The 17,220-nt window shown below is 41.2% G+C and overlaps 1 protein-coding gene across 1 annotated transcript in view; it reads left to right on the top strand.

Moving 5' to 3' along the window:
- The window catches only part of Nell2 (neural EGFL like 2), a 410,830-nt gene that overhangs the window by 297,031 nt on the left and 96,579 nt on the right, over positions 1–17,220 (top strand). The window contains exons 13-14 of the mRNA XM_023723548.1: positions 5,893–6,015; positions 9,063–9,158. Of these exons, the coding sequence (XP_023579316.1) occupies positions 5,893–6,015; positions 9,063–9,158 (219 nt within the window). The remainder of the gene's footprint in view (positions 1–5,892; positions 6,016–9,062; positions 9,159–17,220) is intronic.

The following is a 17,220-nucleotide window of genomic DNA, read 5'->3' as shown; positions in this document are numbered from 1 at the left end:
CCCAAGGGTTTATCATCCAGGTAGTGGTTCAACAGACAGCTGGAGAGGGTTGACTCAGTTTAGAGGCACCATCTATGGAAGAAATTTAGCTTCCCAACAGATTCTTTACTCTATAATTTATCTTCTTAGTTTTCTTCCTTACCCTAAAAATAGCAAAGAAAATATAACAAGAATAGCAGAATCTCTAAAAGTAAAAAAGTTCCTTGATTTCTCCCTCAATACCATCTCCCCAGTCACCCAGATTTAGATCCAGAAATATCCAATGCTTTTTCTCTAGCCAAGATTTTGGTTCACTTTGGTTCTATATCTAAATATGCCCCTCTTTATTGTTTTTTTCCATTTGACTTCAGACCATGTATATTTAACACAGTTTAATTACACATAATCATAACAATTATGATGCATAACATGAATAAGATGTAATTCCTGCCTGAGTGAGGTTTGAATCTTACAATTTGCTGTTAATTTCCTGGCCATCCCTTCTGTGTGCTAAAACATTTTCTTATGTCGCATGTATACACTACTCAACAAAGTACCTGGCAGGTAATAAACACACTTACCTGTTTTGTTTTCTGCCTTTGTCATGGCCACATCTGTCTTCTTGCCCTCCTCCTCCTTGTCCTTCTCCTCCCTTTCCTATCCATCTTCTGCTTTTTCCTCCTCTCCTTTTCTTCTGCCTCCTCGTCCTCCCTTTTCCTTCCTCCTCTTCCTCTTCCTCCTCTTCTTCCTGCTCCTCTTCCCTCTATCTTCCATCTTCTGCATTTTGTGCAGACTTCTATTAGAATGCTGATGAATAATCTGACTCACAAGGAGAAGAAAAGGAAGAAAGATTGAAAAGAGATAGCAGAATTCTGCCTTTGTGACACGGAACCCCACTTAGTCCAGGAAGTAATTTTCTCCTTCTGTACACACAGCTTTTAGATTAATTTTCCTAGAAGTCAACTCTAGTTTTATCATGCTGCCTTGTCCTCTGTAGCTGGAAGTGGCTTGTATTGCCCAGAAAGCTCCCAGGTAATTCCGGCTGCTCTCCAGTCCTAGCAGCACGTGTTCTTTAGTGTGCCCTCTCCGTCGTGAGCATCAGCCCGCATAAGCGCTCGGTGGCCTGCGCGCCATATGCGCTTGTCTTCTGCACCCATATGCCACCCACATAGCAGGCTCTCCTGGTCTTCGTGCTTCTCTGTTAAGCAACGCCTCTCCCTCTCCAGCTCGAGCACCTGTTTGGCCTGGTTCTCACACGATGCCTTCCACGACCCTCAGTCAGTCCTCTTCTCTCACTCCTTTAAGGCACGTAAGATCTTTGCTTATAGACTGGAGTTTCTAAATGTAGTGGAAGGTGACTCCTGATTTTGTCACTTTCCTACCTACAGGATGCTGAACAGGTATGTAAATGCTTTAAGAAACCACTGTATCCCCATCTGTAAATGCAGAATAACTATAAGTACCTGCCTGAAAGGCCTTTGTGAAGACTGAAGGGAACAATGTATACAGAGAACTTAGCGCAGTGACTTAGGCATGTATGAAGGACTAAACAATTAGCTAGTGGTATCATTTATGATTAGTATTTTCTCCATAGCGCTAAACAATCTCTGCAATACCTAACACCCTCTAACAGTTTAAAGGTTCTGTGAGAGCGCAAACCTCAGACCACGCATCTTTCAGAGCACTACAGCTGAGTAGCAGAAACTCCAAAAATGTGTTAAGAGAACAAATTCTGTAAATAAGGTAAATTACCTGGCTAACAGCTGCAAGAGTTTGTTCACACAGAGGTTATTTTATGGAATGCAAAATGGAACAAGACAGTGTTTTGCCACAAAATTAGAATCAGGATGATGTTGTGAAATTATTGAAGAATAAGAAGGAAATTTGAATGTGTTCTGGTTGTTAGGATTCTGATCAAAAGGGGATTAGGAAAGGTGCCTAAGTATGTCAGCGAAAAGACTAGAAGGAAATAAGCCGAGCATATCAGCGGGAGGAAATCCGAACAGATTCCTAGTTGCCAAGCAAACTGAAAGATAACAAGAAGTCAGTATTGAATTGCTAGCATCAGTGAGCAGGAAACTTGAATAGAAAACAAAACAAAAAAGTACTTGGTGTTAGAAAGAGTTTGAGAGAACCTGCTGCTGGTGTGGGCATTAAACAAGTTGAAAGTGTGATTTCTTGTAGTTACTTCAAAAGTAGATTTTGGTTAAAATGATATTGAATTAAACATTCTTTACTGCAATGCAAAGTGGGTAAATAAGATAATCATTTGAATAAATAACTCTCATTAGTACAGCACTACAGCAGGCATTTTTCCTTTAATGTCACCTTTGAAAATGGTTGCATTTTAGAATGGAGAAAATATCCACATGTATTTGATTTTAAGTAAGCTTATGAGGAGTAAAAATGTGTGGGTGGAAGATTTAAGTATTTGATAACAAATAAATTGCAAAAAATAGAATACTGTGTACCTAAGAATGCCAGAAGAAAATTTCCCCTAACATAGATAAGTAGATGATTGACATTTACTGTGTGTATTATTTTCTAGCGTCTTTATAATTATCCGTGACGCGTATTAATTGTGAGAGCTATCCTGTATAGGTTTTGACTTCCTCATCTAAGTCATAGAAAGATTGACTAGCTTTCTCAGGGTCATGTAATTAGGACAAAGTGACATCTAAAATCCAGCCTCTTTGTAAATCAGAAAGAACATGGACCATAGCATACTGCCTTCTGCCACTGTTCATTAAGGTAGTACATAATTCTCCCTTTTTTGTTCTGTCCTTCACAATTAGATACAATCTTAGTACAAACTGGTTGACTGAGAACATTTTAAATCATCTAATGGGCTGTAAGCATGTCCTTCCCGAGTGAGTAATCGTTAGGAAATAAATGTTTTGATCACATATATCAGATTTATCTTACTAGTGCTGGGGAACACTGTCATCATACACAGACCATTAAATAGCTGTGAAAAAGAAGGCAGTAGGGAGAAGAAAGGAGTGATTTCTAGTTCTCCTAGACTGCAAAACATCTAGAACTGCTGAGCTGTAATATAGGACATTCTTTAAACTTAGTCTGCCCTCATTTTGAAGAGCTACACAACATAATTAGGAGGGTTCTAAGAAGCTGGGAGCAAGTTCAAAGATGTCGTCTGATACGATAGAGATGGTGTGTGTTGTGTGAGTTCTTCAGATTGTTCCAGTCCTTCAGAGCACGGGGCAGTCTTGTCTCAGGAGAGCAGACCCATGGGCTGGGTTTCTGATGCTCCATGTAAGCCAGTGCAGATAACAACGTACTTGCTTAGGTGTGGACACACAGGAGTAAGATTATAGATGAGCAAGATCTACTCATACCTAAAGGCATGAAATCTGCCTACAGAAATGTAAGAGGAAAATGGTTAAGCAGCTGTACAGTTTTGAAGTAAACTATGCCCCTAACATGTAGTTTGATATTGTTATTAAGCTCCTCAACAAACATGCGCACTTCTGTGGAATTCCTTGCTGCAAGTCTTCCTAAGGCGTGAGCCTAATGATAATTGCTCTGATGTTTCTAATTATCAGAGAACAATTCAAACTAAAGGTAGATTGTCTGGTTAGGGCAGGTCTTACCTCACTCTGAGAGTAAATGTTTCTACTCGTTTCAGTAGCCATGAGGGTAAATGATGACAGAAGCAATAGGTCTCCGGTTGAATAATTATTTAACATTCATGGAACGTTATCACACCAAGTGCTAAACCAAACCTTGCTAGGCTCTTCTTCTACCCAGTGAGTACAATCTAATTAAGAAGACAGTGGAGGCAGGGCTGAGAACAGTATCTAATCAACCAGCAGCTGTCTTTAAATGGCCTATGACTGTCCATGTGGAGATTTATAGATCAGCGGCAGCATTTTCCCTTGCATCAGGAAGAAAACTGGCCCCGGGTCCAAGCTTCGGAGTGTAGATTTATTTTATTCCAGGCAGTGGAATCCGCACGCAAGAAGGTGCCTCTTCTGCTCTCTCTGACATTTCATGGCTCAAGTGTAACTTAGTCATTTCTTAGCTCCCAATAGCAAGCAGGAGTTTATTTTATTTTATGTATTTAGGACGGGGTCTACAGGGTCTTACTATACAGATCGGACTCATAGTGATCCTCCTGTTTTCACCTTCCCAAGTGCTGGGGTTACAGGCTCGTATCACCACGCCCAGTCTCATTCCCCATCTCAGCGCACCCTAGAAGCAAGGGCGGACAGCAGGGCAGGAAGCAGGATTTAAAAAAAAGAAAAACCCTCTTAATATTCTGATACTAGGGAGTAAGTGTGGCATTTTGTATACTTTTGAATAAATTAGCCAGGAATTTGGAAAATAAGATGTCCATTCTTGCAAACCTAAAGACTTGGTGTTTAAAATCTCTTTTTCCTTTAATGAATCATTGAAATGATCTCTAAGAATTTTAGTATAGAGATATGATTGAAACTGCCATGACTGTGCCTTATGGCACGAGGCATAAAACGTCACAGCGGAATGCTAACCTTTATTCTTAGAAAATGAGACACCGGACATTCTGTTTTATTAGATGCAGTCAGTTCTTTTAGTCAAGTCTCAACTGTGCCGCCAAGAGCAATTTTGGTTTCAATCACGCAGACACACCGCCGTTGTAGCGCGAATGCCGTGTTCTGGGATGAAAAGCCAGTGTTCCTTTTTGTTTTCATAACTCACATAGCATAGAATTAATAACTCTGTCAACATAGCTTTAAAGTGTGCATTTAACTTTTGGCCCCAAAGATATTTATAGTAAAAAACGAGCAGTAAGCAGCGTCACCCTATAGTGACTTCAGCTGACTGAAGGGTTTCCTCCCGTGCTTTGTTTCCTATTCATCGTGACTTTGATGGCTTATTTTCTTCCTCATACTTACTAGATTTATTTTTAGATTTGTATTTTTGCTGAACAGTAGAATCTTGAAGTTACATGTGATTATTTCTGTGAACTTGGGCGGGCACACACACTGAGTTTCTTCATCTTTAAACTAGTGGTGTTGATACCAGCTCTGCCCCTCACACGGTGCTGAAAGAGCCAAATAACTCAGTAGTTTCCAGAGTATCAAGACGTAAACAGTTGGAAGAGGTAGTGTTAGTTGTGTAGTTGCATACTTTAGCTTTGTTTTTTCACATATTATAAAACCACGTTGGTCCTATTTACTAGATGGGTGACATGTTCTTTGCAGAAATAAGGAAATTGCTAAGGAAGTAAAACATTCCACAACAGTTTGCATAAGTATCTTTATATTTTGAAGTGTGGAGCAGGCATTGACGGGGCACGAACCCCCACAGTTTCGGTTCCTTTATCCTGCAGGTCGGGACTCAGAGACAATGCCGTCCCCGTCCTTCTCTGCCACCCTTCACATGTTACAGGGAAGAGCATGGTGGCAGCTTTATCTCAGAAGAGTAACATAGATAATACCATACACAGATGGCTTTAGAATACACAGAGCCAGGCCTGGTGGCACGTGCCTGTAATCCCAGCTGTTGGGAGGCCGAAGCAGGATGATCACTGTGAGCTTGAGGTCATCTTTGGCTGCATATTGAATTCAAGGTCAGCATGAAATACACAGTGAGACCTTGTCTCAAACAACCAACTAAAGAAAAAAATTAAAATATACTTCTGAGAATTAATCTCCATCTACTCCATCCTTTCAAGGATGTGCCTTTTCTCCAAATTCCACTGTATTTAGTGTTTCTGGAAATGTAAATCATGTACATTTTTGAGAAAGTATAGAGTACTTTATAATCTGAAGTCTTCTTTAGTTTATAATTTACATATGGCTGTAGTGAAAGAAACAGTCCTGTAATACCTATAGTACCAGTACATTTAAAAGTATTGCACCCTTGAAGAGTATATAGTTAAGTAATAAAACTGTATTCTTATTTCCCCAGAGCATGACGAGTGTGTCACAAATCAGCACAGCTGCGATGAAAATGCTTTATGCTTCAACACAGTCGGAGGACACAACTGTGTTTGCAAGCCTGGCTACACAGGCAATGGAACCACGTGCAAAGGTATGACGCCTCCATGCCAGCTCCTCTTCCATCGTGTATCATGGGAGCCATGTCTCCAGCCCTTGTCGTCACTGTGCTCTATCTTGGGCCACCTTGCACAGGCACTGAGACTTTAAAATCTGGCTCATACTGAAGAGTTCTGCTCCTTTGCCCACTTCTTGATATGAACCACAGAAGTTTTCAAGTCTGTCTTCACCAAACCACATCCATGAGAACATCTGGGCATTTTTGTCCAGAACTGCTCTCTTCTTTGCATCTTAAATGCACCATTTAATTCCCTAACTCCAAGATGTTTTTTTCCTTCCTTCTACAACTCTTGATCTTCTTCAAGATCATCCCCATTTTTTTAAACTTTTCTTCTATCTGCTTCAGCCTTTTCCCAGCTTCAGACATTTCTATTTGAGCCCAATGATGAATAAATGATGAGACCTATTTGTCTGCCGACTTCATGACCCATTTGTTATACAGCTATCACCCACCGTGAAAGAATTCCACCTCGGGTCGGCCAAACAGTTTTTCTTCTGTGCTCTCTGTCTGTCTTGCGCTGTTGAGTGCTGCTGTAGAAGACCAGCTGACCATGGGCGCAGGGTTCCTGCATGCCGCGCTTCCTCATTTAGCTAGATCGCCAGTGCCAGTGACCAATTCTTTTACATGTCCTACCTAGCTTAGATTTTATTTCCATCAGTGCAAATTTCAGTTGTAGTTCTTCATCATTTATTAAGTCACACTTTCACCACTGTCCTTTTTCTCTTCATTAGATGAGGTAAAGGGAATAGAAGCCTATTTTGGAAGCTCTACCAAACCCTGTAGCATAACAGTCATATTCCTTATTACGTCGTATGATTTTCCCACTTTAGGCACTTTAAGCTGTGAGTTATCCCATTCTTCAAATAGATCATGTCATTTATATTGAAGTTCACTATAGTCAAGTTACTGTTGCTTTCCTAATGGAGATAGGAAGAACCAAAGAACAATTAGTGTTGCAACAGCTCACGCAGCACCTTGAAGTGCCCTAGAGCTGTACCCTGAGTGAGATTTCAGTGCACCAGAGGAGTCCTGTGGCTTCCAAAACCAAGGACCAGTAGATTTATTGCAGATCATATAAAGATGGCTTTCTGGTTGGGGTTCCAAATCTCACAGATTTGCTTGGAAAACTACACACATAGATCATTTCTTTCTATTTTTTTAAATGTATTTAGTACAGGATCTACAGGGCCCCACTACACAGATCAAACTTGTAGTGATCCTCCTGTTTTCAGCCTCCCAAGTGCTGGGATTATAGGCTCTCGCCACCATGCTCAATACCAATCACCAGCTCAGTGCTGCCAAGGGACAGGCCGTCAGGGCACGCTGGGGACCAAACCCCAGTCCCAGCGCCTGCCTAAGCAGGCGCTTTAGTCTGCTGAGCTATCTGGCTGGCCCACCTAGTTCATTTTGATAACTCATTTTTTATTAGGTCTTTTATTTAGGGCATCTATTATTTTTGAGTTCTTTATGTACTCTAGATATTAGTCTTGTCAATTTTTTCCCATTCTGTAGTTTGTTTCTGCACTCTGTTGGTGGTTTCCTTTTCTATGCAGAAGGATTTAATTTGATAGAATCCCATCAATGGATTATTGATGGCTTTTCTTATTCAAAAAAGAACAGTTGAAATTATGAGCACTTGTAGATAGATAATTCATATATTTGAAGAAAGGAGAACTTTTAAGAATCTGTACCTTTGCTGAATGTTGGAACGATGGGTTCAGAACAGAGTCTAGTTCCTGTGTGTCTGTTTTGGAAGTGGAAGGAGAACATTGTGGCGATGGGGAGCCTAGACGTGGGCGCTGATTCACTGCTCTCCGTGCTGCAGTGACAGGCGGCACCCTTCGGATCCTCCAAGGAAACTTGGTGTGGCACATCTATTCTTTATTATTTATGAGGTTTAAATTCTCACTTCATTTGAAAAAACTCATTGAACCAAGTATTCTTCTTGTACAGTATAAAACAGAGCCAGATGGCCTCTTAGGGCCCGTCCTTTACTTTAGCACCACAAGCACAGGTTTCTCCATTTTACTTCCCTTAAGTGCATCAACTTAGAGAAGGTACATGCAGGCGAACCTTGGCTCTGTGCATGGAACAGCTAGCTGGTCTGGTGTAGACCTGGACACTAAGAAGCCACTCCTGAGCTTCACAGGGCCAAAGAGTACACTGGAGGAAGAAGAAGAGAAGCTTATGAGGAGCATAGGCTCACTCATCTGGTTTTACCTCTTCTGGTTTCTCTCGCTGTCATATTTTCTTGGTTTTTACCTTTTCCAGTTCCTCTCAACGTCGTATTTTCTCCTTCCCATGCTTCTGTGAAGACAGCACAGGGCACAGCAGCTCCTGCCAGTGACTCAGACCATAGCTCCCGTTCCCTGCCACAGAAGCACTTTTCTCCTCATCTCCAAAGCCACTTGGATGCTTCCGGCATTCCAGGAGCTTCTTCCCTTTGGATCCCATATCCTGACCTGTCACTAGCGAAAGAGAGCTGGGCTTTCCCTGAAGGTCACGGCAGGAAGTTCTTCTGAACGTTGGCACTTCTGAGTCAGCAGGAGTGGCTGAGAACATTTCTCTAATGTTTAGCTTGTCCAGTGTGCACAATGGTGACAACTTCGTGGGATTTAGTCATTGCCTATTTCACAGTCTCTTTCTTGAGATGATGGTTTGCTTTGTCTGAGATGACACTCAATTTTAGGTTTCTTTCAAGTTGGATTGCTACAGTGAGATACTGTCTGAATTTTATTGCATTTCTATTGTATAAGATTACTGGGTTTCATTAAAAAAATTATTATTTTCTTTTACAGATGAAATATTCCTTTAACGTTAAAAAGAATACTGTTTTACTAATTGCATTGTGTTTTATGTGTATGTATAGAAGGAAAATACTACGATGACTTTTACTGTCTGATGTGTTTATCTTCCGGGAATAAATAAAAATTGTGCTGGAAGATTATGGCACTACTGACTTCTGAATTCCTGTGTGTGGATAGTTTTGTCTGACTTATTCACATATTGAACTATTTTAGCATTTTGCAAAGACGGCTGTAGAAACGGAGGCGCCTGTATTGCTGCCAATTTGTGTGCCTGCCCGCAAGGCTTCACCGGGCCCCACTGTGAGACAGGTAAGAGTATCCTTCCATCTTCTGGAAAATCAGTTCTTGTGCCAATGCATAAAGGAATCCATGCAGAAAAGAACGCTTCAGGTGCACTTCCAAAGCGCAGCGCTGTGTGTGTGTGGGGGGGGGTGCTTCGAGCGGGAGGCGGGCGCGTGCACGGCGCGCATTCCCAGCTCTGCAGCCCCCCAGCGAGGCATCTGCTGGGCCTTTCCAAGAGGGTTGCAGGAGCCCCGCAGTGCGTGCTGTACCGCTTAGCACCCCCTTGGAGCTCTGTTTCTGCTGCAATCTATGAAAAACCCTAGGTTGGAGCTTATGGCCCCCTTTGTTTCCAGGATGTACCACCATCTGGATCCATATTCAGAGCTTTCAGTGATTTATTATTGCTTGTTCAGAAAGTAAAGCTTTCTTTTTTTTTTTTTCTCCTTCTGTATTTTAGGGAAGAGTCTATAGGCTGTTTAGGGTCTCACTACTAGCTCGGGCTTGTAGTGATTCTCCTGTTTACAGCCTCCCAAGAGGCAGGATTACAGGTGTGCACCACCATGTCCTGTCTCAATCACCATCTTAGCATTCCCCTGGGGCAGGGCCGGCACAGCAAGCCCGGGAATTGAACCCCTGGCCCCTGCACCTGCTTGCAGGTGCTTTAGTCCACTGAGCTATTTGGCCAACCCTTGAAAGTAAAGCTTTCTATTCTCTATTTCTCATCCAAATCTGTTATGAGCTTATGCTTTCTGAGGGATACTAGTACTAGAAATTTTAAAATTTTTATTTCTTTTTTAATCTTATTTATTTATTTGGTACAGGGTCTTGCTACACAACTTGGACTTATAGTGATCCTCCTGTCTCAGTCTCCCCAGTGCTGGGATAACAGGAGTGTGCCACCATGCCAGGGTTTCAGGGCCGGCATGGCATGTGGTACCCGGGATCAAACCCAGGTCCTCACACTCCCCAGGCAGGCACTGAGACGACTGAGCTATCTCCCCAGCCCTAAAATCAGTTTTAAAATAACATACAATTGGAACATATCTCTAACATCAAAATAATATACTGTGTCAGTTGAAAAACATGCCTTAGGGACAAAAACATGCTTTGAGTATTGGATCCTAACGTCATAGCCGTGATGGTCTTGATTGCTGTTGGTTAAGCAGTTCTCATAACAACGACCTTATCGGCTGGCTATTCTGCCTGAGAGAAAGTGTGTGCCAGTAGCGATGATTGTCACCTGCTGTGCTGCGCTTCCTGAGTCCCTGTGTCATAGCGATGATTGTCACCTGCTGTGCTGCGCTTCCTGAGTCCCCGTGTCATAGGTACACCTCATGTGCTTCACCTCTTCTCCCCGCGGTCATCTGGTTTAATGAACACTGATCGAATCTGAGACAGAAAATGTTCTGCTCCATTTGGGAGGTAAAAATTTTACTGAATTGACACTGCCACTATGCAAAGAGAGAGTCTTATGTGGGCTTGGATCGCTAAGCATGGCCGTGTTCACTCTGGAAGTACCTCTAAGTGATGTTTTTCAGGCCTCAGTGGTTGACTTCTGTCTTTATATAACACTAATGCATCGAGGTCTGTTCATATTTATTTGCTGTACTGAGGACTGAAGCTGAGACATTCACACAGAGCTGCATTCCCAGCCCTTTTTTTCTTTTTGGAGACAGTGTCTTCCTAATTCCTCGGTTTTTGAGGCTGGGTTTGAATTTTCAGCCTCCCAGAATTCTGGGATTAGAGATAGATGTCATCACGCTCAGTTTATAGAACTGTTTTTAAGGCATCCTTTCCTAAATTAAAACTTTTCCAACCGTGTTGCATGTCTGAATCACCTCTAGAACTTGTTAACATCTTAGACATACGGGCTTTTGGCGATTAATTATCAGAGCTTTCCTTGATCACGTCACACCCCTCCAGTGCGACGGTCCTCCAGACTCGCATCACAGGATCTCCACCCTACGTGGGCGCCCGGCGCGCTGGAGACAGGCGCACACCAGCACGCGTGCTGACAGTCCTCCGGAACACAGCGCCTTGTTCTATTTCTGGTACAAGATCTGGGTACTTAAATTTTAGCTTTGTAAGGAGTTTTTGAAAGTACGAAGGTAACTGTACAGAATGTAGGAAAACCGTTCAAAGGGAAGAAGCAACTGGGATGAGGGAAAGGTGAAAAGAAAAGAGAGAAGGCAGGAAAAGTATATACATATATACGCAGGACAAATAATTGTACTGTTGATTTCTACTGGTCTATTGAAAGGAATAGTTAATGCTTAATTCTTCTTCTTTTAATTTTTAAACTAATTTTGCGTGCTTATATCTGGTAATCTGAACAACTATTTTAAGGACAATAATACACAATATAGCAACCATTATTTAACTCCTATCATTTTGTTTAGTGAAATTGTGTATCGTTTCTAATTTTTTTTTTTACTGTTTTTTATTCTTTTTTAAGAAGTGACTAACAGAAAGAAAGAAAGAAAGAAAGAAAGAGAAAGAAAGAAAGAAAGAAAGAAAGAGCCAGCCAGCCAGCCAAATAGCTCGGTGGATTAAAGCTGGGGCAGGGGTTCATTCCCCAGGCCTGTCGTGCTGGCCCTGCCCCCGGGGCGTGCTGAGATGGCAATTGAGACTGGGCGTGGTGGCGCGTACCTGCAATCCCAGCTCTTGGGAGGCTGTAAACAGGCAGGTCACTACAAATCCGATCTAGTAGTGAGACCCTGAACACCCTGAAGACTCTTCCCTAAAATACAAAAAAAAAGAAAAGGAGGAGGAAGAAGAGGAGGAGGAGGAAAGAGAGGGGGGGGGGCTGGGCTGAATGTTAGCCGTGTCTAATTCTGTATATCATTCTTCCTTGAGAAAAAAAAATCAAATGATATTATGAAAATCTGAAATCTAAAAAAAAGTCTTAGCAATATAATATTTAGGGTTATTAGAATAAAAACAACCCCCTGGAATATTTAGCTCTCTGTGTAATTACCCTTGAATTTTGCATCCATGTGAAGACAAACCCAAGCTGACCCTGAAGAGCAGAGTAGTGCTTTGAGCAGAAGAGGAGGAAGCTCAGGCCGGTTCTATCGATCACGTTCTGCAGCCCCCGTGGGCCAGTTACTCAACTTCTGGGTCTTGGGCCCTCTCTTCCTAACCTGACTGCACAGCTCTGTCCCAAGGCAGTGGTGAGCTCCATTTGCGAACAAAATGCTGAATTCACATTTTCTCCTCAACTCAGAACGGGCAGCTGAAAGATCTTTCTCCTCCCAAACTCAGGGTTTTATCTGTTTTCCACTCTGGTTTTCCGGAGACCTTGAGTCTGACTGCCTCGGCATCTTCTCCTGCACACTGCTGCCTCTTGTGCTTTCCCCTCCTCTCACCAAGACCAGCGTCTTTGTTATTATTGTCTCAGTGCACGCAGCCCCGTCCACCCAGCTTTCAGGCAGGAAATCGCCTGTCTCTTGTCCGGCCACATCCTAGTGAAGTCATCTTAATTGCATCCTTCTGTCTTTTCTGGGTTCCGTTTCTTTCCTCCTGGCTTACACTACAGTAGTTCAGGGGTCTAGGGGCTTTTCTCCCTCCTTCCCAATCCCCCACAGAATATCAGAACATAATTCCGATTATATCACTCCAGAGAGAAAAACAAAAACAAAAACCAGAACTTCAGTGTCCCCTCCTGCCTTGAGGATAAAGGTTACTTCGTGTTTGCTGTCCCGGGGAACTAACCCAGGAGTGCTGTGCTGCTGAGCTGCCTTCCCACCTGTTCTCCTTTTCGTCTGAAGCTGGGTCGAGCTGCAGTGCTGAGGCTCTCCACAACTTGCCATCCCCGTGCCTCCACCTCCCACGCAGATGAGCTCACACACAGAGCCAGCGGGGCTGCAGCTTTCAACATGTTAAGGCCCTGCCAGCTGTTTATTCACCCAGCTCTCCCCACTTGTCTGCCTGCCTCCTCCCCTCCTTCCCATTCCAACCATGAACCTCTGGTGTGGTTGGGGCGACTTGTTTAGTGTACTCAAGACCCAGTGTAAAGCCCACACCTCAGGAGGCATTTCATAAATAGTCGGTGAAGAGGCAAATTAAGCTGTAATGATGTAGTAGTTCCCATATTGGCTGGACAGGTTTTGAATGTTAGTTTAAAGATGTCTTCAGGAACGTCTGCCCCTGCATGCTCCCATGGCAGGTGTGACGGTTTGCGTCTCGCTGTCTCCCCAGACCTCCGGCAGTCGTCGGCTCTTTTGGAGGTGGAAAGAATGCAGTGTGTGTGATGTGAGGGTCAGCTGTGTGATTCCTGAATCAGTCCTCAGATTCATTTGTTGCCACCTATTCCCAGAAGTCTAGACACAGTATAAAGGAGCAAGAAAGATGCTGCTAAGGTCTCTTGCTGCTTTTGCTGTCTTCTATCACCTTGACTGGCTGCCCCTCTGCTTTGAAGCCAGTAGACTGGACTGAAACCTCTACACACTGTGAGCTAAGTAAACCTTTCCTCCACTAACTTTGGGCATTGGGTATTTTGTCTCAGCAATGAGAGAAAAGTAAGACAGTAGGTATGAAATTAAGGCACAGAGAGGTGGCGTGACTTACACGAGCTGTCTCATCATAGATCTTTATCTGCAATCTAGAACTCATTCCTATACAGCATTTTCCCCACCTTATTTTCCTCTTTCCTTTTGTCCTTTGCCGTGATGTCTGCCCAAGAATTCATCATACTGCCACCCCCACCAGGTCTGTGCTTTTTGTTATCCTCACACTTCTGCTGCAAAATAACCCTGGTTTTAAACTCTGACAACTATGATGATTTTTCCCCCTGGAGCATCAGCGTTGTCAGGGTTTGCAGGTATAGAGATGGCTACCTTTGGTCTGCTGGAGATGACACTCTCTGGTACCTAGTAAGAGGACTGATTTGTGGTCCCAGTGACCATCGCCTGAGCCCTGACAATGGTATCACTAAGCATGAAGTAATGAAGTCTACTCTGCAGGGATAAGGCAGTATTAATGTGCATGGCTTTTGCTGACTCACGTTACTTTAAGTGAGACGGTCTCCGCAGAGTTCATGCGCTCATTAACTTTGTCTGTTTGTGCATTGTGTCTCAGTAGAAATGGTTGAATTCATTTACTGACTTCATCAGAGAGCTATTTGTATGCTTTATACTGAGTGAAATTAATTTTTATAGACTTATTTTTAGTCACTGTACAAAACCATCCACATATAGAGCATAGCTTCATTTTTAATTAAAACCCCTAATATTCCATCAGTGTTTATCTTGAATTTAGTGGGGCGATTATTTCTTGGATATCTCAATAAAAAGTATTAGCAACCTCTGTGCCTGGGTTTACTCAACAGCTCGTTGGCTGCCATTCTGTATTTACTGCACAACTGCTAAGCCTCAGCAAACATGTGTCTGATGACCTAATTAATATGTAAAACTGTCTTATTATACTAAAAGTAAATCTTTCAGTTATGATTTAAGGCATAACACTAAAAGATCTGACAGTTGCCTATAAACAACCACTGATGTAAATCAAATTACAAAGTTTATAACTGGGAAAATTTGGTACTAAGTGGCAAAGCTGAAAAAATATGCACTGAAATATGAGAGAAGAGCTCAGATGTTAGGGCGAGATATAGCCAGATTTTTGCTGTGTGTAAAATAATGGGGCTTAGCTGCAGGGCAGAGTGTGAGGTGAGGCTTTAATTATCTTTTGTGAGTAGTTAAATGAACATAAATTTAAGTTGCATGCTTGTTTTTGTAGTGTTTTGATATATGTAGTTGGAAAACATTAAGCACATGCGAGTTTTGCTTTACTTCCAAGTAACTTCAGATGGATTGAAGCTGATTAAAAAGTTTATATAACTATTGTATTGGTGTATGTTAGTTATTATAGTGCAGGTAGTTAAAAGCCTTTTTTAGCAAAAAAAAAAAAAAATGTTTTCCTGGTAGTACATTAGCATTTATTATCATTGTCAAATTATTAAGTTCTTTGATATGCTTGAATTGAACCATTTTTCATCATTGTATATAATTTCATGAACACTAAGCTTTTTAAGGCACATCTTTCAGAAGTATACATCAATCTATATCATTTTACATAGGAAGATAAAAAATTTGGATGAAAAAATTAAAGGATAAAGTTCTCAAGACATTTTATATAACATATATCTTTTTTTGTCATAGAACTAGAGAATTTAAGTAGAAAAATTTTTGATGACTTTAAGAATTGTGTTTTAGCAACAAATTATTTCTTCTGTAGCTAAACAAGTACCACATGTAAGAATCATTTTATTAAACTTTATTATAGTAAAGTAAACTTGGGAGAAGGAAGCCTTGATTCTGGTAGGTCAATGCCTATAAAAATCACTTTTCTGGGGCTGACCAGATAGCTCAGCAGACTAAAGCGCCTGCTTAGGCAGAGCGCAACAGTGGGGGTTCAATCCCTGGTGTGCTCTGCTGGCCCAGCCACTGGGGTGCACTGAGACAGTGATTGATACTGTGCATGGTGGTGTGTGCCTGTAATCCCACAGCTTGGGTGGCTGAAAACAGGAGGATCGCTAAGAGTGTGTTCTACACTGTGAGACCCTGTAGAACCTGTAGACCCTGTAGAACCTGTCCTAAATAGAGGGGGAAAGAAATCACTTTTCTGGATCTGAATTTCTCAAAGGAAGAAATGCAGAATAGGTCACTGGATTTTCTGACATACTTTAAGCAAGGTATCTATTAATCTGCCCAAGACAATATCTCTACTCATACTTGCTGAGACTAATTCAATTCTGAAGCTTAGGCACTAATGATAAAATTGATTAAGTTACATTTGATGAATATATAGATACTAACCAACTTTATAGGAAATATGGGTTTAGATTCCAATGATACTCTTCCTGTTGCAGAATTTTATAAATGTGAGGTAACAGAACCACTGTTACCAGAGTGGTTTGGTCATACTTCAGACAGGAGCGCCTTGAGTGCCACATCTGCGCCTTCCATTCATGTTGCTTATCCTCCACCTGTCCTAAATCAGATTTTAATTACTTAATGTTATGCCAAACTTTTTTCTTCCTTGAGGCATTTAACATGGTTGAGAATGTATAAGAATTGACTTTACAGAGACATCAGCCTCTGAGAGTTGCAAACGACAGAGAGTTATAAATGAAAGAGTACAATAATGATCATTAAGTGCCGTAATGATTATTGTAATGGACGTTATTGCAAGTGAAAGTTACAAATGAAAGAATGCAATAATTACTATTGCAATTCCTGTTTCTACTTTTCCTTAAGTCTTTCATAAACTAACTTTAAGTATAATTCTCCTACACTTTAATAGCTTAAAATACTTAATTCAAAATTTGTCCTCTTCACAATTGCTTAAGATTGTTATATTTAGTTCTAATGCAAATATTTAAAATTAATGTATTATGGAATATAAGTCATTTTACTATTCAAAAAGTAGTTAGAAGTTCCTGGTGCTAAATCTCAAAGTCATTCTTCTAAGTCCCCAGGTTAATTGGAAAGAATGCCACTCTATCTATGTGTCAGTCATGTATAATAGATAACAGCTCTGATGGGAAATTTTTCAAACTTTTTTATTTTAAGGACTACTTAATTAACATTGAGAATGAGGACACATCATGGACTTAATGTAAGGGAAAAAAATAACTTTCAATCTGTTAGAGAGCATGTCTCCAAGGATATAGGCCAAGTAGACTAATTTAATAACTTGGAAAAGAACTTTGCACTAAAAATATTGATAATTTTTCAATGGATCACATTTTAACTCATTCCTTTGAATTGCTAGAATTCATATCCCCTGCATTTTTTGAAGCAAATGAAATAAAGTCATGTATAGATTTTTGTTTTATTTTGTATAAAATAACCAAATTTTTTTCACATTTTTGAGATACATGTTCTTTTTCTTTTTTTTTTTCAAATTGGTAGGACAGTTTCAATAATTAACACATTGCATACATTCTTCCTAGTGGTTAATTGCTGTACAAGATGTGGACATGATATCCTATCTACAAACACCATTAGAACAATCCCTCTATTCATTAAAAGAATGTAACTATATATCTATCCTAACCACTTTGAATACACAGATACAACATAGA

The sequence above is a fragment of the Octodon degus genome, unplaced genomic scaffold (genome assembly GCF_000260255.1).
Source record: "Octodon degus isolate 3935 unplaced genomic scaffold, OctDeg1.0 scaffold00100, whole genome shotgun sequence".
Classification (NCBI taxonomy): domain Eukaryota; kingdom Metazoa; phylum Chordata; class Mammalia; order Rodentia; family Octodontidae; genus Octodon; species Octodon degus.
Note: the sequence above shows the minus strand (reverse complement) of the source record. Positions and strands in the feature narration are given on the sequence as shown.